Here is a 25,206-nt window from a genome sequence, read left to right as displayed (position 1 = left end):
AATGCCTCTCATGCCCCACCCTCACTGCCAACCCTCTTTGAGTTCCAGCACTTTGAATAGTTTCAAGGATGACAAAAATCTGCCATAAAAAGTTTCTTTGGCAAGGGAGCAAATTTAGAACCATCTTTGTGTATGTACCCAATGTAGAAAGGACTGCTGGTCCCAAATGTATTTTTTTGTACAGAGCCTCTGCACAAACCATCCTTTATGTCGTCATCAGTGAATACAAAGGACAACCAGTTAGCACGGCTGGCAACAGAAGGTCCTCAGTAGAATGGCTTTTTAAAAGCAACTTCCAAAGAAAGCTGTAACCTGTGGCCTCTATTCACCACCGGAAGAGCCTAAATGTTTTCCCCCTTTTGTAACAGAGAACATCTGTCGGTCCAGGAGAACAGTCACCCTCCCAGCAGTAAGTTTTATATACAGAGGCAACATCCTCTTTTTATGTGGTTCTGCCATGTCCTTGGTTAGGAAATGCACCCCTTTCAAACAGTTTGACAGCCCCGACTTGACTAACTGATAGCCATCCTGTTTCTTGCCTAAGCACAACTGAAAAATATTGTCTATGTGGTTAAATGAATTAAACAGGAATCCAAGGGACAGAGGTGGCTCTACTACCATGGAGAATTCCAGCAGCAAACCAAAATTTAAGCCTGTAAATGCCTAATGGTTACGAAATCAAAACCCCAAACAATGCAAATAGCCAGTGACGCTTTTACAGCCAGTCGATTAATTTCCTTTCATTGCTCCCATCTTTTCTCTATAAAAGTCTCTCCTCAGCTCCTGTGGGGAGAAGGCAATGGCACCCCACTCCAGTACTTTTGCCTAGAAAATCCCATGGACGGAGGAGCCTGGTAGGCTGCAGTCCATGGGGTCACTAGGAGTCGGACACGACTGAGCAACTTCACTTTCACTTTTCACTTTCATGCATTGGAGAAGGAAATGGCAACCCACTCTAGTGTTCTTGCCTGGAGAATCCCAGGGACGGGGAAGCCTGGTGGGCTGCCGTCTATGGGGTCGCACAGAGTTGGACACAACTGAAGCGACTTAGCAGCAGCAGCAGCTCCTGTGGGCAGGGCACCACTAACCACTTCCAGTTTGATGCTGCCCAACTCACATGGGATTTTGCTCAAACAACATTTTAAAATTCTTACTATGGTTCAGTTTATCTTTTAGCAATGTGAATAAGTACAAGATGTCTTTCTGAGAAAAAATCTGAGGTGTGTACCAGAATGTTCTGTGCTCCTTTTTGCAAATAGTTTTTCGTCTTTGTATATAAAAGAAGATCATCAAACCAGTCAAGCCTGAAGGAAATCGACCCTGAATATTCAGTGGAAGGAAGCTGAAGCTGAAGCTCCAATACTTTGGCCACCTGACTCGAAGAACTGACTCATTTGAAAAGACCCTGATGCTGGGAAAGATTGAGGGCAGGAGAAGAGGACAACAGAGGATGAGATGGTTGGATGGCATCACTGACTTAATGGATCTGAATTTGAGCAAACTCTGGGAGATAGTGATGGAACAGGGAAGCCTGGCGTGTTGCAATCTATGGGGTCACAAAGAGTCAGACACAACTTAGCGACTGAAAAACAGCAACAAATGTAAGAGTAAAGTGAAGAGGCATTTGGGAATTAGCTGGTATATTTCAAATGGCAGTCAAATCATTTTATATCAGCCCGAGATACTTCTTTTAACATGGATTGATGTCGTTCTGTACAATCATCAAATAAACACAATTTGAGAAAACATTGCAGATCCAGACAGATGCTATCGGTGGCTCTAGCAATGAGCCAGCTGAACAAAGGCAAGACACTTCCAGGATGCCAGGGCTGGGCAGGTTACTCCTCAGAAGAACAGAAGCTCTGTAACCAGCAAAGCCCTTTAAAAGCTGACATGCAGCCGCCTCCCAGTAACTTTATTCTGGGACACTGTTCTTGTATGCATGTAAAATGACTGCCTTTCTAGCTTGCCTTGTCCAGAGGATATTAAAATGTTAAGTTGAGGGTTAGCCATCTTTTTTGCTTTTTATTCTTCAGTTCAGTTCAGTCGCTCAGTTGTGTCTGACTCTTTGCGACCCCATGAATCGCAGCAGGCCAGGCCTCCCTGTCCATCACCAACTTCCGGAGTTCTTAGCAGGATGTATTTAAAAGCTGCCTTTGAGAAGACAGGTATTATTACCTATAAATTGTAACACTGAAGTGGTTGCTGGGAGCTGAAGGGAGGAGGGAATGGAGAATTAGTATTTAATCGGTGGAGAGTTGCAGTTTGGGATAATGAAAAAGTCCTGGAGGTAGATGGTGGTAATGGCTGCAGAACAGTACAAATGACATAATGCTACATAAAAATGGTTAAAAGTGTAAAATTCTGTTATGTGTATTTTACCACAATAAAAAAATATAACATTGATAGGCTAAAAATGATGATATTTAAAAAGCTGAGATGTAAGAGGAAAATATCCAGACAGAAGAGAGAGAGAGAGAAAAGAAAGGGAAAGAAACGGAAAGATTGATGAGACACTCCCTCTCCTTCCCAGGGCACTGGTGGGAGAGGTGTCAGTGATCCTAAAGGGAAATGTGAACTGAACCCCCTCCCCTCATCGTTAAGAAGAGGGTCCCTTACTCGGAAAAAAATGACTACACACCTGTAATAAGAGAATAACAGAACGTACCCTCTTGTACATAAAGGAAACCAAGCCATTGAAAAATTAACTGTATACAAATGGCGAATAAGCAGATGAAAATATATTCTGCATCACTAGCCTTCAGGGAAATGCACATCAGAAGCACAGTAAGTAAGGCGCTGCTTGACACCTAGTGGGGCGGTTCCAACCAAAACACAGACGCTAGCGAGCGCTGGTAAGACGGGGAAAAATCAGAGCCCTCATCCACCGCTGGTTGGGAGGGCAACATGGGGCGGCCACTTTGGAGAACAATCAGACAGCTATTCCAAAAGTTAAACACGGATTTACCACGTGACCCAGCAGTTCCACACCTAGGTTCATATCCACAACAAATGAACATATGCATCCAAATAAAGACTTGTTTGAGAATATCCGTAACAGAATTATTCGTAATAGCCAAAAGTGGAAACCACCTCACAGTCCACTGACTTAGGAATGGACTAGAGAATAAACCGAAACTCTGGTGCGTCCCTGAGATGAAATCCTACTCAGCATTAAAGGAAACACAGATAGAGACTGCCACACGGATGGACCTCAAAAATGCCAGGCGGAGCGAAAGAAGCCAGACACAAAAGAATTCCATTTTCCTGAAATGTTCAGAACAGGCAAAGCTACAGAGACAGAAATCAGGTTAGTGTTTGCTTGGGACTGGAGGTGAAATGGAGACAAACTGATGGCATAGATGAGGGATCTTACTGGAGTGATGAAAATATTATTAAACTGGATTATGGTAATCATTGGTAAATTTACTAGAAATTATTGTATACTTAAATGTGTGAAATTTATGGTATGTAAATTATGGCTCAATTACGTTTTTAAAAAAGGAACTGTAGAAAAAAAAGAACTGTGATTTAGAGGCTCTAAGAAGTGAAAAACAAACAAAATATAAAGGAAAGTAGCATACGAATTGGAGAAGGCGATAGCACCCCACTCCAGTACTCTTGCCTGGAAAATCCCATGGACGGAGGAGCCTGGTAGGCTGCAGTCCATGAGGTCGCCAAGAGTCGGACACGACTGAGCGACTTCACTTTCACTTTTCACTTTCCTGCATTGGAGAAGGAAATTGCAACCCAGTCCAGTGTTCTTGCCTGGAGAATCCCAGGGATGGGGGAGCCTGGTGGGCTGCCGTCTCAGGGGTTGCACAGAGTCGGACACGACTGAAGCAACTTAGCAGCAGTAGCAGCAGCAGTAGCATACGAATAGATAACCGACAAGGACCTAACTGTACAGCACAAGGAACTATACTCAATATTTTGTAATAACCTAGATGGAAAAGAATCTGAAAAAGAACATACACACACACACACACACACACACATATGTATCTGAATCACTTTGCTGTACACCTGAAACTAACACATCATTGTAAATCAACTACATTTCAGAAAAAAAAAAAAATTCTAGCATGAGAGAGAAGCTGGGAGGTAGAAGAGACAGACTATCAGGTGAGAACAAGGGAGTAAGTAGGCTTGAGGAAGGCCAGTGGTCTCCCTTAACTGCAGTCTAGAGAGATGTGTCTTCATTTGTTCATTCATATATTTGCTCATGCAATAACTAACACTCTCGGTTAGGTGCTGGGATGCAGGTCCTCACAGAGATGACATTCAGGCAGGGAAGACCAAATCTTGTTCAAGGACACTGATGGTTATTTATGTGCCTGGCTCTGTGGGAGCAACACTAGGGCCTGTGAGAGCATGTGACCAACAATACTGGTCAGAAACGGCCAATATCTGAGCCAGAGACTTGAATATAAAGATGGGTTTGCCAGGCTGGGAGAGAGAGGAAGGAAGAGGAAGAGAAAGGAAGCCTTGAAAAAAGCCATGGGTTTTTTTAAAGACACAGCACCTGCCTGAGCTAGGTCTTTGGTTCTAATGCAACTGGAAGGCTGGCCAGGATTTAAGCAGGGGTATGTTATCAGATTTGCCTTTTTTTGGTCTTTATTTTTTAATTGAAGTATAGTTGATTTACAATGTTGTGTTAGTTTCAGGTGTATAGCAAAGTTATTCAGTTATATACATATATGTAAATACATATTCAGTTTCATATATATGTACATATATACACATATACTTTTAGGCTCTATAATTATAGGTTATTACAAGATATTGAATACACACAGTTCCCTGTGCTATGCAGTAGGTCCTTGATGGTTATTTATTTTATACAGTGGTGTGAACTTATTAATCCCAAACTCCATATTCCTCCCCTCTGGTAATGGTAAGTTTGTTTTCTGTATCTATAAGTCTGCTTCTGTTTCATTGATAAGCTCATTTGTTCCATATTTTAGATTCCACATATAACTGATATTATATACTATTTGTTTTTCTCTTTCTGACTTACTTTACTTAGTAGAATAATCTCTAGTTGCATCCATGTTGCTGCAAATGGCATTATTTCATTCCTTTAAATGGCTAAGTAGTATTCCATTGTGTATGTGTGTTTGTGTGTATCACATCTTCTTTATCCATTCATCTGCTACAGACATTTAGGTTGCTTCCATATCTAGGCTATTGTAAATAGTGCTCCTGTGAACACGGGGGTGCATGTATCTTTTCAAATTAGAGTTTCCTCCATATATACGCCCAGGAGTAGGACTGCTGATCATATGGATTTGCAGAATGATTTAAAAGATCATTCTGGCTACAAATAGGCTGGGTGCAAAGGGCAAAGATGGATCCAGAGACAGACATAGTAGAAGATGGGACTAGAAATGAAATTGCAGTTCTGAGCCTTAGTCAGTTGTAGCCAATTGTCTTAGCCAGCTGGACAACTAGAAAGCCAAGGGCAATGGAGGGATCATATGACCACACCCCATACTGCTTTAGTGAAATGCAAAACAACATTTTCCCAAACTGATCCCCCAAATCACCAAGCGCTTGTTAAAAATGCTAATTCTCACACTCTGTTCTTCTGGATCTGAATTTTGAGAGGAGAAGCCTGGGAAGTTATTTATGTGTATATTTAATACTGCTGCAGACAATTCTCACGGTCAGGCAAGTTTCAGAAAGTATTGATCCATACTTTGGTTTTAAAAGCAATGTCTAGACAAGCAGCAAAACAGATGAAAACATAATATAGAAGTCATCCCAAAATATGATGACCCTTTTCTTCTAGTGAATCGTGATTCAGGCTGAAAAAGGTTAATGGCTCTTTCAAACAAGAACAGTTAAAAACAACTTGTAAAGGGTGTTGTTGTTGTTTTAGTCACTAAGTCATGTCTGACTCTTTTATGTCCCCATGGACTGCAGCTCTCTAGGCTCCTCTATCCATGGGATTTCCCAGGCAATAATACCCAGGGATGGAACCTGCATCTCCAGCATTGCAGGCGGATTCTTTACTACTTAGCCACTTGGGAAGCCCTGTAAAGAGTGAGCATAGTATGAGAAAATGGTGATGGACGTGTAGAATACTGGCTTTTGGCCTCTATGGTTTGACGATCTAGAAGAGTAGGTATAATTCTGGGGTAGATCTGAGCACAGTGGTTTCCTAGGGCTGTTGTAACAAATTACCACAAACTCAGTGGCCTACATCAACAGAAACTTCATCTCTCACAATTCAAGAGACCAGAATTCCAAAATCAAGGAATTCGTAGGGCCCTGCTCCCTCTGAAGGTTTTAGGGGAGAATCCTTCCTTGTCTCTTCCAGCTTCTGGTGGCTCTAGGTGTTCTTTGCCTTGGGCTGCATGGAACTCCAACCTTTGTCTCTGTGTTTCCTCTGCTGTCATAAGAACGTGTGTCACTGGACTTAGGTCTACCTGGTTAATCCAGGATGATCTCACCTCAAAATTCTTTTCTTATTTACATCTGCAAAGACTCCTTTTCCGAATAAGGTCACAGTCACAGGTACCAGGACTTAGGACTTGGACACATGGTTTTGAGGGGAAGGAAGGGATTCACCATTCAACCTACTAATAGTAATTTAAAATTGTTGAGCAAGCCTACACGATGCTCCTACCTGTGTCAGTGTATCTACAGGGTGTTTTAAATATAAACGCTCTTAGTTCAACTTTGGGCTTCCCCAGGATTGGGGGATCCACTCTATACAGTATACTTCCTCTAAGCCGTCCATTTTGCAAATCCGCACCCCTGAAGGCTCAGCAGTAAAGAATCCACCAGCAATGCAGGAAACACAGGAGACTCAGGTTTGATCCCTGGGTTGGGAAGATCCCCTGGAGAAGGAAACAGCAACCCATTCCAGTATTGTTGCCTGGGAAATCCCATGGAAAGAGGAACCTGGTGGGCTAAAGTCCATAGGGTCACAAAGAATTGGACACAACTGAGCATGCCCACACAGTTTAACATTGCTCAGAATGACCAGTTTGTTTATAAATGAATTCACTCATCTGAGCCATGCATATTTTCAGAAGCATGACTTTGTCATTTCAAAATAAGACATGGTATTAAAAGGGTACATATAGTAGACAAAACCACATTCAGACCACTGACATCACAAAAAATGCTGTGCTTTTTTCAGAAAGAAAACTTCTACACATGAAGAAAGGTATGTCTGTTGCAAGAAGAGTAATAGGGAGGAAACCAAAGAATTTTAGTGGTTTCTGCTGATACTCCCCTTGGGAAATGTCAGTGGATCAACTTTTACTGTAATAAATATTTTAACAGAATATTTTGTTTTCCCAGGGCCAAAAGCAGGGATAGGTGATATTACAGGGATACATGAAATAGCTATCAGAAGCAGGAATAGCTGTAGACATATGAATGCATGCTGAGTTGTTTCAGTTGCGTCTGACTCTTCGTGACCCTATGGACTGTAGCCCACCGGGCTCCTCTTCCCATGGAATCTTCCAGGCAAGAATACTGGAGTGGGCTGCCATGCCCTTATCTAGGGGATCTTCCCAACCCAGGGATCGAACCTGCGTCTCTTACATCTCCTGCATTGGCAAGTGGGTTCCTTACCACTAGTGCTACCTGGGAAGCCTGTAGTGACATGAATGAAAGTGAAATCCCTCAGTCGTGTCCGACTCTTTGCGACCCCATGGACTGTAGCCTATCAGGCTCCTCCACCCACGGGGTTTTCCAGGCAAGAGTGCTGGAGTGGATTGTCATTTCCTTCTCCAGGGGATCTTCCCAACCCAGGAATCAAACCTGGGTCTCCCACATTGCAGGCTTTACCATCTGAGCCACCAGGGAAGCTGACATGAATATATGATGAAGTAACATGAATATATGATGACAAATCTGTAGTTAACAAAGATCAGGTACTTATAGACACAGAAAAAAAAAAAAAAAAAAACTTTAAGACAGACACAAGAGGGGGACTTCCCTTGCAGTCCAGTAGTTAAAACACTGCTTCTGATGCAGAGGGTGTGGGTTCAATCCCTGATTGGAAAACTAAGATCCCAGATAGCACACAGCACAGCCAAAAAGTAAAAATTAAAAGAAAAAAAGACACAAGAGCACGATGGATATATAAAGCAGTGTGGGGTAGGAAAAAGCATAGTACCGAAGGGAAAAAAAATTGATAATTTTTTATAATTGGGAAATCTAATGAAGAAGAATCTAAAAAGAAGTATTTCCCTAAATTACATTCATCTAGAAGTTTCAAGAATCCTTTATTGAGAAGAGATTGGCATTAATAAAGGAACTTAATATTTATAGGGATTTATTGGAGTATTAAATATATTTTTATCTTGCTTAACTTTTCAAAGTATATAGTGTTCTTTCTTCTAAATAGATTCAGTTCTTGTGAACTAAAAATCCTCTATTCTTATAAAATCGGAGAAGGCAATGGCACCCCACTCCAGTACTCTTGCCTGGAAAATCCCATGGATGGAAGAGCCTGGTAGGCTGCAGTCCATGGGGTCACTAAGAGTTCGATAGGACTGAGCGACTTCACTTTCACTTTTCACTTTCATGCACTGGAGAAGGAAATGGCAACCCATTCCAGTGTTCTTGCCTGGAGAATCTCAGGGACAGGGGAGCCTGGTGGGCTGCCGTCTATGGGGTCTCGCAGAGTCGGACACGACTGAAGTGACTTAGCAGCAGCATTCCTATAAAATATTCCCAGGTATTCAATAAAAGAAGATTCCTAAGTGGCTCAGTGGTAAAGAATCCACCTGCCAAGAGACTTGGGAAATGCGAGTTCGATCCCTGGGTTGGGAAGATCCCCTGGAGAAGGAAATGGCAACCTACTCCAATATTCTTGCCAGGGAATTCCCATGGAAAGAGGAGCCTGGCAGGCTACAGCCCATGGGGGTCACAATGAGTCAGACATGACTAAGCATGCACATACGCATGCACATTCAATAAAAAAAGACAGAAAGAGAGGTTGAGGATGACATCAAAGTTGAACAGACCCAAATACAACTTTAGTCAAGATCTTTATACCAGGAGCACGCTGATTATGCAGTAGCCTTATAAAATGGGACTTGGGCAAAATCTGTTTATATCCAAATACACCATTTGCTTTCACAAAACAAACTCTGCAGGTAGACTAGCAATACATCTCAGAAACTAATTCTTAAAATCATGACAAATTTCAAAATAGCACATCTAAATCCATCAAATTCTACTATCAGCAGCCACTTCTCTCAATTCAACCCGGCCAAAGATTTCTTAAACTTCTCAGACTTTGCACTAATAGCTAGGAAAATACCAATACATCATTACAATATATATTTTTAACTTATAAGTTCAACTAAACATAATGACAAGCAAACAAATTTTTAGCACTGGATAATTATTATCTAGATTAGTTGACTCATTTAACCAACAGGCTATTTTTCCATCTTATAATACATTTCATGATTGTATTTTTCTTTGCTTTCTCTAACATTTTTAACAGATAACACAAATTCAGCCATCACCTTACAAAGAAAAGCTTGAATAAATTCATCCTGTATATTCTTTCGTACAACTTCTACTAAAAAATCCAGAGTGAAATCTCTAGTGATATCTCAATATTAAAAAAGGACATTACGTTTCCATTTTCCAAGAAAACTTTCGAAGTGGCATTTATTTAAATTCTTTTCATTCAAGCAAAAATGTTAGAAAGCCCTCCCACTCCCGATCTTTGTTCAGTTCAGTTCAGTCGCTCAGTCGTGTCCGACTCTTTGCGACTCCATGGACTGCAGCATGCCAGGCTTCCCTGTATAAACAGAATTCCAAGAGAGGAAGACTGTTCCTTTGTGTCTATTCCAGTAATAGAAGGGAAGTAATGGTGTCTGATATATTTTGCTACAGACTCCTTAATCTAGGCAATGATTACAAATTCATGCATTTAATTTGAACAGTGATAATTAGGTTGATTTCCAGATGACTCATTTTGTAAACCTTTGGCCATTAGCGTGTTCCATCTGGAGTGGGCCATGTGCTGCCTTCCCGCTGACATCAGTGGAAATCTTGAGTCAAGATCAAAGCTACTTTATGCCTCTGACCTTTCTTCACAATGCACAGTGGGGCCCGAGTTTCTCAGCTCAGAATTTTCAGATTTGCTTTGCTGTCCCCATGGGGTTACACTTGCAGACAGTCAACCTGTAGACGTTTACTGAAGACCCTACAACCAGTCCATTGGAAATCACAAGTCTTGGATTCTAGTTTTCAGGTGATTTCCTAATGCAGGCCCCAAATTTCAGCAAATCTTATTCTAGTTGACCCACTGAGGTCAGTGAATAGAGAACCCCAGTGGGGTGAGGGGTAGTACTCATTTTACCCCCAGAAATCCTCCATAGGCTCACTTTCCTCCAGAGCCACGGTCCCCCACCTTTTTGGCACCAGGGACCGATTTTGTGGAAGACAATTTTTCCATGGACAAGGAGTGGGGGTGGATGGTTTCAGGATGATTCAAGTGTGTTACACGTACTTTCTTTCTATGTAATGCCAATGTTGATCTGACAGGAGGTTACTGGTAGCCCAGGGGTTGGGGCCCCTGCTATAGAGATGCACGTAGAGAATCACACTAGAGAAAGGATGCCTTACCTTGACAGTCATGTCTGCGCTGGATGATGCTATGGCCTCTGAGGTTATATCATCTCGTGTTAGCAGCACACTCTCCCACCCAACTCCTGAAAAAAAAAAAAAATGAGTGCCATTTGAGGCAAGTGCATTCAGTTGGCATGGACGGAAACTACTTTGCAGCTTTCAAGTCCATGTGACGTATAAAGGAAATCAGTGATTATCCACAGTTCACCTGCCTGGCAGTTAACAGGAAAGCTTCCTTTCAGAAATGTGGTCAGTCAGCACCTCTTGTTTTCACCTAATCTCCAAGTTTGGAGTCGTCATCTAAATCTTGTATATTATGGTTTAATCGCTGTCATGTCTGACTCTTGCCAACCCATGGACTATAGCCCTCCAGGCTCCTCTGTCCATAGGATTTTCCAGGCAAGAATACTGGAGTGGGTTGCCATTTCGTTCTCCAGGGGATCTTTCCAACCCAGGGATCAAACTCGGGTCTCCTGCATTGCAGGCAGATTCTTTACCGACTGAGTTACCAGGGAAGCCCTAACCCCAGGATATATATATATATATATCTTGTATGTTATAGAAAGTGCTATTCCTAGTCCAGAGTGGAGAAGACGTTAAAATGAACTCCTCTAGAATCTAGGCCTCATACTGAGGTCTTATGTGGGGCTTAAAGTGACTCCCATAACACAGAAATCTGTCCATCTGAATCTAATTCAATACCCAATAGAAATGACTCCAGATTATTTACTGTCCTAGATTCTACACACCTGCTGAAAAGAACTGAGTTTATACTCATGTTTAAAATCTATATATGTTTCTCCCCAAGTCTTAATACATGTTAGCTCCTTTTTTCTTAAGCTGTCAGACAGGCTCTGAGAGGAGACATCTGGCAAGAGACAAGGTTTTGCTCTCTCCAGCCTCCAAAAAGATATCAGGGGCTTCTGTTTGAAAAGCCCACATCACAATATAGTAAAACTACACTAATTTAAATGCAGTTGTGTGTGTGCATGGAGGTGGAATTGTCTATAATAGTGAAAAGTCTGAAGTAATGACCGGTTATTTTTAAAAACAATATTGCAAGTCAAGTCATCTTCCTAAAAGCTAAGAAGGTAACACTCAGTAGAGTTTCTCAGGGTCTACTTCAATAAGCAGATACAAATTTTATAACTGGTATAACAACTGCCTACTGGGATATGAGTGTTCATAGCCTAAAGTATTAAAAAGATTATTTTTTAGAACAGACTAAAACTATTTAATATTAATTTACAATATTGATTTTCTTGTATAATTTTCCCTAAGGAAAACTCAAGGGCAATATTCATCCCAGACCTGTGTGAATCACCCAAATTCTACATTTCAACTGTCAAGCATTATGCTAAATGAGAACTGGAACGTTTTTCTGTTTGCCACTTAGTAAATATTTTAGGTTCTGTGGTCAGACCACTTCTGTTGCAGCTTCTAAAGCTGCCATTATTGAGAGAAAGCAGCCAGAGATAACATATAAGCAAATGGACATGACTGGGTTCCAATAAAACTTTATTTAAAAAAAAACAACAAACAGGCATTGGCCAGATTTGGCTCATGAGACGTGCATTTCCAGCCTCTGTGCTAAGTCAAGAAACCAGAGATGTATCTAGGAAAGATTGTTATACTTTGGCATTTTTCTAAGGATCAACTGGACAATCAGGGGTGAAACTATAGGAGTAGTTTGCAATTACATGACACTTTAAATAAACTAATATGAAATTAATTCAATTTTAATATGTTAGCACTGATTGCATTGCCTTATTTTATATTCTGAATCCTTGAGAGTTTCATTTCACAGGAATTGTGCACCATGGATTACTCAAGATCCATGGGCTATAATTTATTGCAGAGTGTAAACAGTTGTCTCTCACTGGGTTGTAGAAATTGGGTCAGAGAAGTTTGATGACTTGCCCTACAATTTCCTCTCAGGAAAGTTGTGGGCTTTGTCTTAAATGCACATTTCTGGGAAAGAAATGTTGTTTCCACACGAACAAATTATTTCCCAGACATATCTTGCATTTAACTAAAACCCTTTCTGGTTTAAGCCACTGTTGGTACCTACTGGAACTGGCCAGCAGAGAGACACAGATATTGGGCATGGACAAATATATGATTTTTAATTATAGAATAATTTGACTTTTTTTTTGCGCTTTTGACTTTTCCCATATGCGCTGTGTGGCCAGCAGAGAGACACAGATATTGGGCATGGACAAATATATGATTTTTAATTATAGAATAATTTGACTTTTTTTTTTGCGCTTTTGACTTTTCCCATATGCGCTGTGTGGCATATGGGATCTTAGTTTCCCATCTAGTAATCGAACCCGTGCCCCTTGCTCTGGAAGCGCAAAGTCCAGACCATTGGATCTCCAGGGAAGTCCCTAATATGAATTATTGTTCAGCAAATGTTTGGAGCCCTTCTCTCCCACTGTGGGAGAAATTTTCTTCCCTGTCCTACTGATGTTTGCCTTGGCAAATAGGATGTTAGTGGATATCATTCGAGCAAAGGTTTGAAATGGGCTTGTGTGGTGACATTTGCCCTCTTGCTCTTCTGCTCTAGCATGAGAAGGACATGCCCCAGTTGATTTTAAAGGAAATGAGAGTCATGGGGAATTGACTTGAACCCGGTCTGCACCTTGGAGCTAAGCCAAGTCTAGATCAGCCAATCCCCAGCTCAACTGCATATGCATGATAATAAAAGTGATTCCGTTTTGGGATGATTTGTCAAGCAACATTATTCTACCAGTAGCTGAAAGATATAATCTATCACCAAAATTATACATGAAAATCATTTAAATAAAGCACTTTTATCTTTAACTGTGCAAATATAATTCCTTTTGTTGCATATAATTCATTTACAAGTATTAATTTCCATCTCTATATATTATAACCCATTTTGGGAACAATTTTTCCTCTGCTACAATCATTCCTTTCGTAAGCAATACTGTATTTATTACAGGATATATGGCTATAGGGAGAAGGCAATGGCACCCCACTCCAGTACTCCTGCCTGGAAAATCCCATGGACGGAGGAGCCTGGTAGGCTGCAATCCATGGGGTTGCTAAGAGTCAGACACGACTGAGCGACTTCACTTTCACTTTTCACTTTCATGCATTGGAGAAGGAAATGGCAACCTACTCCAGTGTTCTTGCCTGGAGAATCCCAGGGACGGTGGGGCCTGGTGGGCTGCTGTCTATGGGGTTGCACAGAGTTGGACACGACTGAAGCAACTTAGCAGCAGCAGCATATGGCCATACGAAAGAGACATGAGACATCAATTCATATGTATTATCAATATATAATTTGATATATAATATAGAATATATGTAATTAACTTAGTGTAGTTTTACCTACTGTACTTTCAAATAACCACTTTTATAGCTTCCCTTCTCCCTTTGCTCAATCTTACTTACAATTTTTTTTAAAAAAACCATATTTTATATTATTCATACAATCCCTAGCAATACTATATGATTTTTATTCCATTTTTAAAAGGCTGGATCAAACCTTCAGGAAAAAAACAACCTTTCTCTCCCACAAGAGAATAACTTTGCCTTTCTCTGTAGTGGAAAAACTGAGACCCATCTACTTGTAGCTAAGGGATTCTTATAAATACTCATCAGGGAGAGTTTTATAAAGATCTTGCAGCAATAAATCATATCTGCCATGAATTTGTTGTTGTTGCTTTTTATATACCTCCTTATTTAGCTTCACAGTCAGATAAATACATCCCTTTGCCCAAGCTTCCAGTTCCCTGGCGCCCACATCCCTGGGTCTCTGTTCCCGGGGTGCACTCTGCTGATTGTCTTGGCCATTCTCTGTTGATTTCTGTTGGGAATAATACATGTATTGTTGACAGGATAGTGCAAGCAAAAGGAAGGAGGCTTGGTGAGGAAGCAACTGATGGCATCCAGGGAACATGGGCTGACTTCCTTAATTCTGATCCTGGCTAGTACTGAAAATAAATAAAAATGAAGGGTCCAAGGCCCAGAGGGAAAGGGGAGCACTGCACGGGAGGGTGCCGGTTGTGCCCAGACCCGCTGGAATCACCATGTGTCACGAGGTGAAAGCAGGTTAAGAAAGAGAGAAAGACAAGTCAGCATAGACTCTTATATTTGCAAGAGAGTGGACCCCTGCTCTAGCCCATCTATCCACACAGATTTTAGATAGATCATTGGACAAAGCAGGTGGCTGAGGGGGTCACTAGTGCTCTTCGCCAAATGCTCCCCCTTATTCCTTCCTCTCGTGGACACATAACAGGATTTCACTTCCTAACCTCCTTAGAGTTGGTGAGGTCATGTGATTAGTTCTGGCTGATGGGTATGGGTGCAGTGGCATCGATCGCTTCCAGGCTGGAACAGTTAATTGCTGATGACAGACCCTCCAGGGCACCCTTCCCCTCCAAAATGGTGAAAGGCAGTGTTCCAGACAGTGACAATTTTGTTAGCGTAAGGCCCAACTAAGAGAGTAACATAAAGCACAGATATGGCCAACCCATAAGGGCCATCAAGTCAGATGTATGAGAACTAAACCTTTATTATTTTAAGCCATAGGCCTGGGGCTGTTTATTACACTAGTATAACATAGCCTAGCCTTAGGAAAGGACGGACGGAGCCCTTTCAGACCTGCCATCCCCACCCACCTCCAGTTCCTATTATAGCAAGGTCTTTAGATAAATCTGTCTTCTATCCTCTAAACAAATTCTACCCTTTAAATATTGTCTCCTAACCAGGTTTTAGCGGCCCATACTTTCCTTGGGGGCCACTCTCTGACTCCACTGTGTTCAGCGCTTATTGCACAGGTCAGCTGCATCTCATGAAGGATTTCGGTTCTAAAGACAAAAGGCACAAAGCTGCATGATCAAAACTGCCCTTGAAAATCCCTTAAATCTCCCATACAGTCCAGTTAGCACCATACTTCAGAAAGCCCAACAGAACCACTTCTGTTCCAGCTTTAGAACAGACCATTTCTCCTTTTAAGTATGAGATGTTGCTGTTGGCTTGTACTAAGGATCATGTTATACAAAAAAATACAGATCTTGAAACTCTAGGATGTCTCCATGTTTGGAGAGGCCCAAACAGAGAGATAGACGGAGCTAAGACCACTAGCAGAAAGAACAGATTAACACCTTCCTTGTCATCCTCCCACTGGGCTGTCTGATATAGAATGCTTTGGGGCTTCCCTGGTAGCTCAGACAGTATAAAGAATCTGCCTGCAAGGAGGGAGACCCAGGTTCCATCCCTGGGGCGGGAAGATCCCCTGGAGAAGGGAATGGCTCCCCACTTCAGCATTCTTGCCTGAGAATTTGTGGACAAAGGAGCCTGGAGGGCTACAGTCCATGGGGTTGCAAAGAGTTGGACCCAACTGAGCGATTTCCCCATTCTATTGTTTTCCTCTATTTCTTTGCGTTGATTGCTGAGGAAGGCTTTCTTATCTCTCTTTGCTATTCTTTGGAACTCTTCATTCAAATGGGTATATCGTTCCTTTTCTCCTTTGCCTTTAGCTTCTTGCTGTAAAAGTGCTGCACTCAATATGCCAGAAAATTTGGAAAACTTAGCCGTGGCCACAGGACTGGAAAAGGTCAGTTTTCATTATAACACCAAAGAAAGGCAATGCCAAAGAATGCTCAAACTACCACACGATTGCACTCATCTCACGCGCTAGCAAAGTAATGCTCAAAATTCTCCAAGCCAGGCTTCAACAGTACATGAATCGTGAACTTCCAGATGTTCAAGCTGGATTTAGAAAAGGCAGAGGAACCAGAGATCAAATTGCCAACATCCGCTGGATCATCAAAAAAGCAAGACAGTTCCAGAAAAACATCTACTTTTGCTTTATTGACTACACCAAAGCCTTTGACTGTGCGGATCACAACAAATTGTGAAAAATTCTTAAAGAGATGGGAATACCAGATGACCTGACCTGCCTCCTGAGAAATCTATATTTAAGTCAAGAGGCAACAATTAGAACTGGACGTGGAACAACAGACTGGTTCCAAATCGGGAAAGGAATACGCCAAGGCTGTATATTATCACCCTGCTTATTTAACTTATATGCAGAGTACATCGTGCGAAATGCCAGGCTGGATGAAGCACAAACAGGAATCAAGACTGCAGGGAGAAATATCAATAACCTCAGTTATACAGCTGACACCTCCCTTATGGCTGAAAGGGAAGAAGAGCTAAAGAGCCTCTAGAGTGACATTTCCACCTCCTCCCTCTGTTGTGAACTCACATCCCTGATCATTAGCCCTGCTTTTTGGGCTTGAGCAGGAAAAGCCCTTAAGCGTGTCTGTGTGATAGAATCGGCTCCTTCATGCCACCTTAGAAGGCCCTTAGCAACTAACCCATAAGGACCTGTGGACAGGGAGTGTACCTGACGCCCAGTTAGTCTCCGCCAGTGTCTGTTAAATGAGCAATGTTAGTTTGGGGGCAGCCAGGTGAGGGGGAGCTTCAGAGTGGGGCCTAGTTAGCAGCAGAGTTCACTCAAAGGAGAAGAGAGAAACACAAAGGAAAGGGTATGAAGGGAGCTGGTAATGACAGGGGCTGGGACCCGGGACCCATTACCGGAGTGCTTGCACCTGGACAAATCTTTAAGCAACAGAAACAAAGAAACAATAAGGAACTAAAAATAACTGCACGTTTGCACATTTGGGGCAATTATGAACAATAAGATACAAAAAGGCCACACACTGTCATTTCTGAGATGCCAGGAGCAAAGGCAGTGTGCTGACGATCCTCCCCCCACAGTACCACCAAGGGGATGGGCATGCCACCTTAGCTATGCCTCCTGTCCAACCCACGGACCCACCCCTGTTGTTACCCCATTTAAGGACCCAAGCAGCTCCTCTCAGGGAGCCAGCAACGGCACCTGTTCCTTGTTATCACCCTGTCGTGGAGCTGGAGTCCCAGTAAAGCCTTTCCTACAATTCTCATCTGGCCTCTAATCAATTTCTACTGAAGGAAGAGTCCAAGGATCCAGGTTGGTAACAGTTAACAGTCCCACTTTTGAGCTGATTCACTCTAGATGCTGAAGAAACAGGCTGTGACTGGTCCTTTCTCCCAGAGGCAGGCAAGTCCTAGTGGCTCTAGGTACTTGCCATCAAACCCCTGGAGGTGCAGTCACCAGATATAGAACATCTGGGTGGTGAGACCCTTTGTGCCTCGAAGACAGGGCTGACCCTTCACCAGCCCCACCTCCATGCCCACCTCACCCTTTGGGGTTGCAAAGAGTTGGACGTGACTTAGCGACTGAACAGCAACCATCTTATATACAAAACATGGACCCATTGTGAAAATTTCATCGATCACAATGAAAGAACGGGGTTAGGGCCTGGGTCCCTCTGTGTCTAAAGTCTCTTCCTTCTTCAAGTCTTGGAATTGAGATTCAGCCAGATATTTCTCCGTTTAATCGTCGTTGGCTCCCTTTGGGTTTGAAAAAAAAAAATCTCACTTTGTTCTTTGAAAAGTTCTCAGCATGGTGGTTATTAAAATTTAGCGGAACTTTAGAACAATGATTTGCCTCTAAATACTTGGCTTTGGGAAACCCCACCCAAGGATTAGCTGATGGGACTTGCTTCCTCTGGATGGGAAGCCCCACCCGGGTGCTTGGAGGACCAGAGCAGGATGTGACCCCACCCCAGCTCACCCAACTCCAGGTGGTGGCTCATCCTTGCCCCAGAGCCCCAGCTTTCTCTTTCTTGGGGCAGATGGAAGGGCCAGGTCCTAGGGTCTCTAGAAGCAATGGTAGCAGGGGCATTCCCCTCCTCTCTTGGCTGCTCTCATTGAGAAGTTGTTGATGTTCAGTTGCTAAGTTGTGTCCGACTCTTTGCAACCCCATGGACTGCAGCACGCCAGGCTTCCCTGTCCTTCACCATCTCCCAGAGTTTGGTCAAACCCATGTCCACTGAGTTGACGACACCATCCAACCATCTCATCCTCTGTTGCCCCCTTTTCCTCCTGCCCTCAATCTTTCCCAGCATCAGGGTCTTTTCCAATGAGTCGGCTCTTCGCATCATGTGGCCAAAGAACAGGAGCTTCAGCTTCAGCATCAGCCCTTGCAGTGAATATTCAGTTGATTTCCTTTAGGATTAACTGGTTTGATCCCCTCTTTGAGGAGAGTTCACTGGAAAAGAGAAAGTTTACCATTTGAACTATGAGTTATGTTCCTCAAACTCACTGAGGCCACTGGTCTTGGCCCCTGTCCAACTCCTATACCTTCCCAAGTAAGGAAAGTTTGTCTGGGTGCCTCTCAGGGGTAGATGTTCAGGGAGCTCAAAAATAAGACCTCAATGTCTTGTTGAGTGTTCCCCATGCCCCCTCCACTCCACTGCTCTCCCCACCAGCATGGCCACAATAATATCAATCATGACAGCTAAACTGATGAGTCAAGCACTCGGTCTTCATAGGTATCACCTCATTCAATCCTCATACAATACAGGATATGAGGCAAGTATAATATTATCCCCACTTTACAGAGGAGAAAACTGAGACTTAGAAAATGTAGAAGTAATCTAGCAAGTGATGCAATGAGCACTCTGACCTCAGAGGTTATCTGCCTAACGAGTTACCTTACCACCATCCCCAAAGATCTCTTGTTTTCAGGGATTGGTAAACAGGAAACTTGAGGACATACTGGAAAAAAAACAAGATTTGCAGAGGGGTAATTTTTTTCCTGGAGGTTCCCATTCAAGATGGTTTCTGAGCTCACACTGAGCAGATCAAATAAAGGCTTTGTGGTGGGGTTTCTGGAGACACGTAAAGCTGAGGCTGACACTGAATCCAGCCCAGGGCAGTTCAGCAAACAGTCATGAGGGGTTTATAGGGCCTCTCTGGGTCAGCTAGGATGGGGCGGTTCTCCTTTCAGACAGGAAAAGCTCCGGGCACAGTCCTGTGGGATGCCGTGACAACCAAGTTCTGCAGAGGGTGCCCTGCGCGGCAGAACCTCTGAAAGATGGACAAGGATTAAGACTCTGAAAGAACTGAGTGCCTCTGAGCTCCACCTTGGGTTCAGACACTCCTCAAGAAAACCCTGGGACAAAAACCCTGGGTGATCTCAGAGGCAAGCATGTGGTAGAGAAGTGGAAACTCAGAGCACCCTGGGCTGGGGAAAAAAAAAAAAAATACATAGCTTGCTCTCTCCCTGTAAGCATGTGGTAGGAAGGAGTAACAACAATAATAATAGCAGGTTATCATTTCCTGAGAGCTAATTATGTGCTCTTGATTGTGCTTAAACATATATTACCTAACAATCAGAAACCCTACAAAAAGTGGGCACTAGTTTTTAAAATTTATTTGTTTTTAATTGGAGGACAACTGCTTTACCGTATTGTGTTGGTTTCTGCCATACATCAACATGAATCAGCCATAGGTATACATATGTCCCCTCCTATTTTTAATCTTTATTTTTTGGGTAGCAAAAATGAAGCTTAGAGAAGTAAATAAGTTGCCCAAGAACACATAACAGTAAGGAGCACATTTGGGATGTGAATAAAGCTCTATATGAGGCTGTTACTAATCACTTCTGCTCACTAAGGTGTCCAGAGTGAGAAGGGCAAGGATCCTCTTGAGACCGGGACAATACATGGACGCACATACCTGCCTGTCACATGCACACACTTTTATGTACACACATGTACACACACACGTGCACACAGACACCTGTGCTTGTGTGCACAACTGTAGACCCATGTATACACGTATGCATAACCCATGAAGTGTGAAGCTACAACTACTTTTCAGCTATGATCTGCTATATGCTCTGGAGTCTCAGACCTCCTTTGAAGAAGAAAAAAGCCTTTCTCACTGACAGTATCTGAGGGTAAATGGGAAACTAGGTGTTTCATCTCTTGCTCGATTCTCAAAGGTGAATTTTATATGAAGTGGGAGGCAGATTCCAAATGCACAAAAATGAGCGCAAAAAGGATCACGCTTGTGTTGAAAATGAGTTTTACAAGACACTGGAGGCCCGAGGCAATTTTGAAAATGGTTTGTTTGGGCTCACCCGAACCAGTTCTCAGAAATTAAAGCCTTTTTAGGCAACCCTGCTCCTTGCAGCAAACTCAAGGGACTGTTCAAACTCAGGGTCCCCGCTGAGAGTGGTAAAGAACCTGCCTGCCAACACAGGACACTTAAGAGATGTGGGTTCAATCCCTGGGTCAGGAAGATCCCCTGGAGAAGGAAATGGCAACCCACTCCAGTATTCTTGTCTGGAGAATCCTTTGGACAGAGGAGCCTGGTGGGCTACAGTCCATGGGGTTGCAAAGAGTCAAACACGACTGAGCGACTTAGCACACTCTCAGACTTTAGAGAATTAACAGCTTAAAGCCTGGTTTACCCTCAAGTTAATTTGCAGATATTATCACTCAAGGGAGCTCCCCTAATAAGTCCAGTAAGGATTCTGTTATAGTCTCCACAATATCCTATTAGCTTTGCCAGCCTGATTTTAAAATATTTATTAATACTTTGTTTGGCTGCCCCAGTCTGAGTTATGGCATATGGGATCTAGCTCCCTGACAGCAATAGAACCCAGGCCCCTTGCATTGGGAGCACAGAGTCCCAGCCACGGGACCACCAGGAAAGTCCCTGCCAGCCTGGTTTATAGGTTGGAAAGATATTTGATATTTAGTCCCCAAACATGTCATATAAAATTAAATAAATTAAACATACTGTAAATCAACTATACTTCAATAAATATAAAGAGTGAAAAAAATTATGTACAAAGCCAAACCACCATCTTGGATCCAGTTCTTGTGCAAAGGAGACCCACTGAAGACAGGGCATAGTGACATGGACTTATTTAGAGTCCTTGGGCTCTTTGGCTGGCTTCCCTGATAGCTCAGTTGGTAAAGAATCTGCCTGCAATGCAGGAGACCTCGTTCGATTCCTGGGTTGTGAAGATCCACTGGAGAAGGGATAGGCTACCCGCTCCAGTATTATTGGGTTTCCCTTGTGGCTCAGCTGGTAAAAGATCTGCCTGCAACATGGGAGACCTCGGTTTGATCCCTGGGTTGAGAAGATCCCCTGGAGAAGGGAAAGGCTACCCACTCCAGTATTCTGGCCTGGAGAATTCTATGGACAGTCCAGGGGTCACAAAGAGTCAGACGTGACTGAATGACTTTCACTCACTTGGACTCTCTGGAGGGTCAATCACCCAGTTGGTACCCTTTCCCTCTCTTGGTTGTGAAAAGAGTGCCATGGACGGAAGGCACAGTGGAGAGCATGGCCCTTGGAGACATGAAGAAGCTGGGCTCCACCATGCCTTTTCCCACCTGCTGCCTCCTCTCCAGCCTCACTTCCACTGCACCAGTTCAGGTTTCCAGAGGTCTCCCAAATCAGATCCGTCTTCCATATCATCACCACCATTACTTCTCAGAAATGTAACTGTGTTCACATCCCTCCCGACCTCATTGCATTTCTTCTCTGTGTCTGGCATAGTGCTTGGGCTGGGGAGAATCAGGCGGGAAGACCTGGTTCCAGGCCCTCAGGAAGGTGGTGGTCTGGAAGGAGGTTTTCTCTGGGCCATCTGCTTTACAGCATTGCCCCACTCCCTTGCTGTATGGGGCATCCCTTGGCTAGGTGGCCAGGATGTTACATTTCTGCCCTGAGTTCTGGGCTTCCTGCCAATGCCTCCTCTGCTTCCATGGGGTGGTGGGGCACTGTGGTGCTATCAGGTAACCCCTGGGAGCTCACTCGGCCATTCAGAAAACCTACCTGAATCAAGTAAAAGTATATTGGGGGGGGGGGTATATTTTTAGAAGAACCTTCTGGAAAATTCAGAAAGGTTCTCAGGACTATCATCAGTCCAGAAGCTACAAATGGTGACCCTTCCAGCTTGTAGGTATGCTTTGTCAAGTCTGCAAGGCTCTGTTGTTGCTTTAAGTGATTTAGTTGCCAAGATTAAAAATTCTTTAGAATTGACACAAACATCTAGTATCTCTTGAGAAAAACGAGAAGATTTGGCAAAACTAGGCCCAGCAGCCACTGCTCTACCTGGCAGCAACTGCCAAGAGCTTTATCCATGAGATCTGCCTGCTCTGAGGCCTCAGTTTCCACCACCCTCTCGTTTTATTTGTGGGTTGATGTCACTCACTAATGTTGACCGTCTGGCCCTTAATGGCATCTGAATCTGCCATCCCAATCTGGTTTAATTGCCACAATATCCCTCATGAGGAGACTGAGAAAAGTTGTGAATTAATCCCATTTCAAACTTTTTTCCAAAAAATTGATGTCTAGTTGATTTATAAAATTGTGTTAGTTTCAGGTGTATAGCAAGTGATATACACGCACAGGAACAAAAGATGCCCTGGAGAAGGGAATGGGTACCCATTCTAGTATTCTTGCCTGGAGAATTGCATGGACAGAGGAGCCTGGAGGGCTACAGTCCACGGGGTCACAAAGAGTCAGACATGACTGAGCGACTAACATTTTCACTTTCATATATATATATATATGTATATATATATATATATTTGTTTTCAGATTCTTTTCCGTACAGTAGTTCCTTCCACTTTTTAAAAGATTTTTTGAAGTAGTTTGGATTTAAACCATCAGTTGAAAAAATGGATTTGACCAAAGCTGGTTAGTAACTTATTACTGAACTGGCAGGAGAACCACATGACCATGGCAAGTTATGTCACCACTCTAAGCCTTAGTTCTCTTTATCTGTAAGATGAAGATGGCAATAGAAACCTCTTAGGGTATTGCTGTGGACAGATAACTCCTCAGTTCAGTGCCAGCAACAGAGCAAACACTCAATATATGTTAGTTATTATTATTTTTTATTCTGTGATGCCATACTGACTTCCCTGTTAAATAAATGGCTTCTAGGAATACACAGCAAGGCAGATTGTAGCTAAGAAAAATGCTGCCAGGAGAAAAAGCAGATCCCTGGATCTAAATCAAAGTTTTCAATGTCTTTACATGGCTGGGGTCATAATTAGTGCCTCTGCTAACTTACTCAGTTAACTATTTTTTCTACAAATACCAGTGATGATCTGGTCCCTTCCTTGCCACCCGCCCTCCCCGATTACTGTAGTTCTTAAATAGAAATTACTTTAGCTCCATGGGAATTTCTGTAGAAATTTCTGCAGAAATTACTTTAGCTACATGGGAAATCTGCTAAATGAGATTTTAGCAGATTTGTGGGCCTGTAGGTAGTGAGGCAGCTAGTCTGGTGCTATGGGGTGAACTGTGGTCCTCCAAACTGAGTCAACTATGTTGAGGCCCTAACCTCTAGCTCCTTAGAATGTGAATATATTTGAAGGTGGAGCCTTTAAGGAGAAGATTAGGTGAAAATGCGTCTGTCCAAGTGGGACCTAATCCAATCCGACCAGTTTTTTTTTAAGGAGCGGGTGTTTGGACCCAGAGTGACACTGGGGCGCACACGGTGAGGACCACGCGAAGACGCACGGAGAAGAGGGTCACTGCGAGCCGAGCAGAGTGGCCTCGGAAGAAACCTGACCTGCTGACACCTTGATCTTGGACTTCGAGCTTCCAGAACTGTGAGCAAATAATAGACACTTGTGCGATTTAGGCAGCCCTGGCAAATGAATCCACTTGGGTAACAGAGAGTCAGGGCACAAACCAGAAGAGCCTCTGACTTGGAGCTGACAGACGCAGAGCCGCGGACAACCTCCAGAATGGGGTCCACAGCGGGCTGTGGCATCAGAGCCTCCCCTCGGGGTCAGAGTGAGGAGAAGCGAGACTCATGATGAAGGATGGGGAAGCGGGAGGCGGTCCGGATGGATTCCAGAGACTGGGCCAAAGCTCTTGGCCGGGATGTTAAATGCTCTTAGCAGGCTGTTTGTGCATGTGGAGCAGGGGTAAGGGAGGCGGCCAGCGGGTGGTTATTTACAGACTTTGAGTCTGAACCGCCACGGGGCTGAATGTGTTGAAGGCAGAAGGCACAGATATTAATTAATTTTTATATTGTTTTATGAGCCTGTGTTGTTTTCAATTCAAGAGTGCTTATGTGGTTGGAAACAAACAAGCCTGATGTTTCTCAAGTTTAAAAACCCATTTGGGAGTTTGGCTTGATCCACTAAAGAAGTCTGGAAGTTGAAACACAGATATTGTTTTGATTTTTGGGAGGCACCCATAACGCTGCATCAGAATATTTATACCCTGAAGTCTCCTTTCACCATCATGCGCAAATTTATCTATTGCTTTTCTGGACACAGATGCAAATTTTTAAAGCACCCGTAACTCAAAATGACACAAGCTCACTCTGGTGATTTGATATATGATGGGGACAAAATTATTAGTGTGACTTTCTCCCTTCTTCCCTCCCCTCAGCTGTTACAAGGAACTGAGTCTTGGTTGGCTCCATTTCTCTCCCTTTCTTGCCCTTTAAGGAGAGATCAGCATTTGCCAGCTCAGTAGCTAGGCATTTATAATCCAGAATTGGGGAAATAAGTAGGAAGAGACAAGCTGGAGAAGCAGGAGGAATAGGGGAGGGCAAACCAAAAGAGAGATGTTAAGCTGCCTAGATTTTAGATAGATAGAGGGATGGATAGATAGCTAAATGGATGGCTGATGGACGGATGGCTGGCTGGCTAGAGCGATGGATAGACAGATGAA

At 43.2% G+C, this 25,206-nt stretch overlaps 1 protein-coding gene across 6 annotated transcripts in view; it reads right to left on the bottom strand.

The window, feature by feature from the left end:
* Nucleotides 1-25,206, bottom strand: part of AKAP2 (A-kinase anchoring protein 2) — a 515,799-nt gene that overhangs the window by 144,093 nt on the left and 346,500 nt on the right. For all 6 annotated transcript variants that reach the window (XM_027550476.1, XM_027550479.1, XM_027550477.1 and 3 more), the window contains one exon: nt 10,615-10,700. In XM_027550476.1, coding sequence (XP_027406277.1) covers nt 10,615-10,700 — 86 coding nt within the window. The remainder of the gene's footprint in view (nt 1-10,614; nt 10,701-25,206) is intronic.

Source organism: Bos indicus x Bos taurus, chromosome 8 (assembly GCF_003369695.1).
Source record: "Bos indicus x Bos taurus breed Angus x Brahman F1 hybrid chromosome 8, Bos_hybrid_MaternalHap_v2.0, whole genome shotgun sequence".
NCBI lineage: Eukaryota > Metazoa > Chordata > Mammalia > Artiodactyla > Bovidae > Bos > Bos indicus x Bos taurus.
The sequence above is the reverse complement of the archived record's forward strand: the minus strand, read 5'-3'. Positions and strand labels throughout refer to the sequence as shown.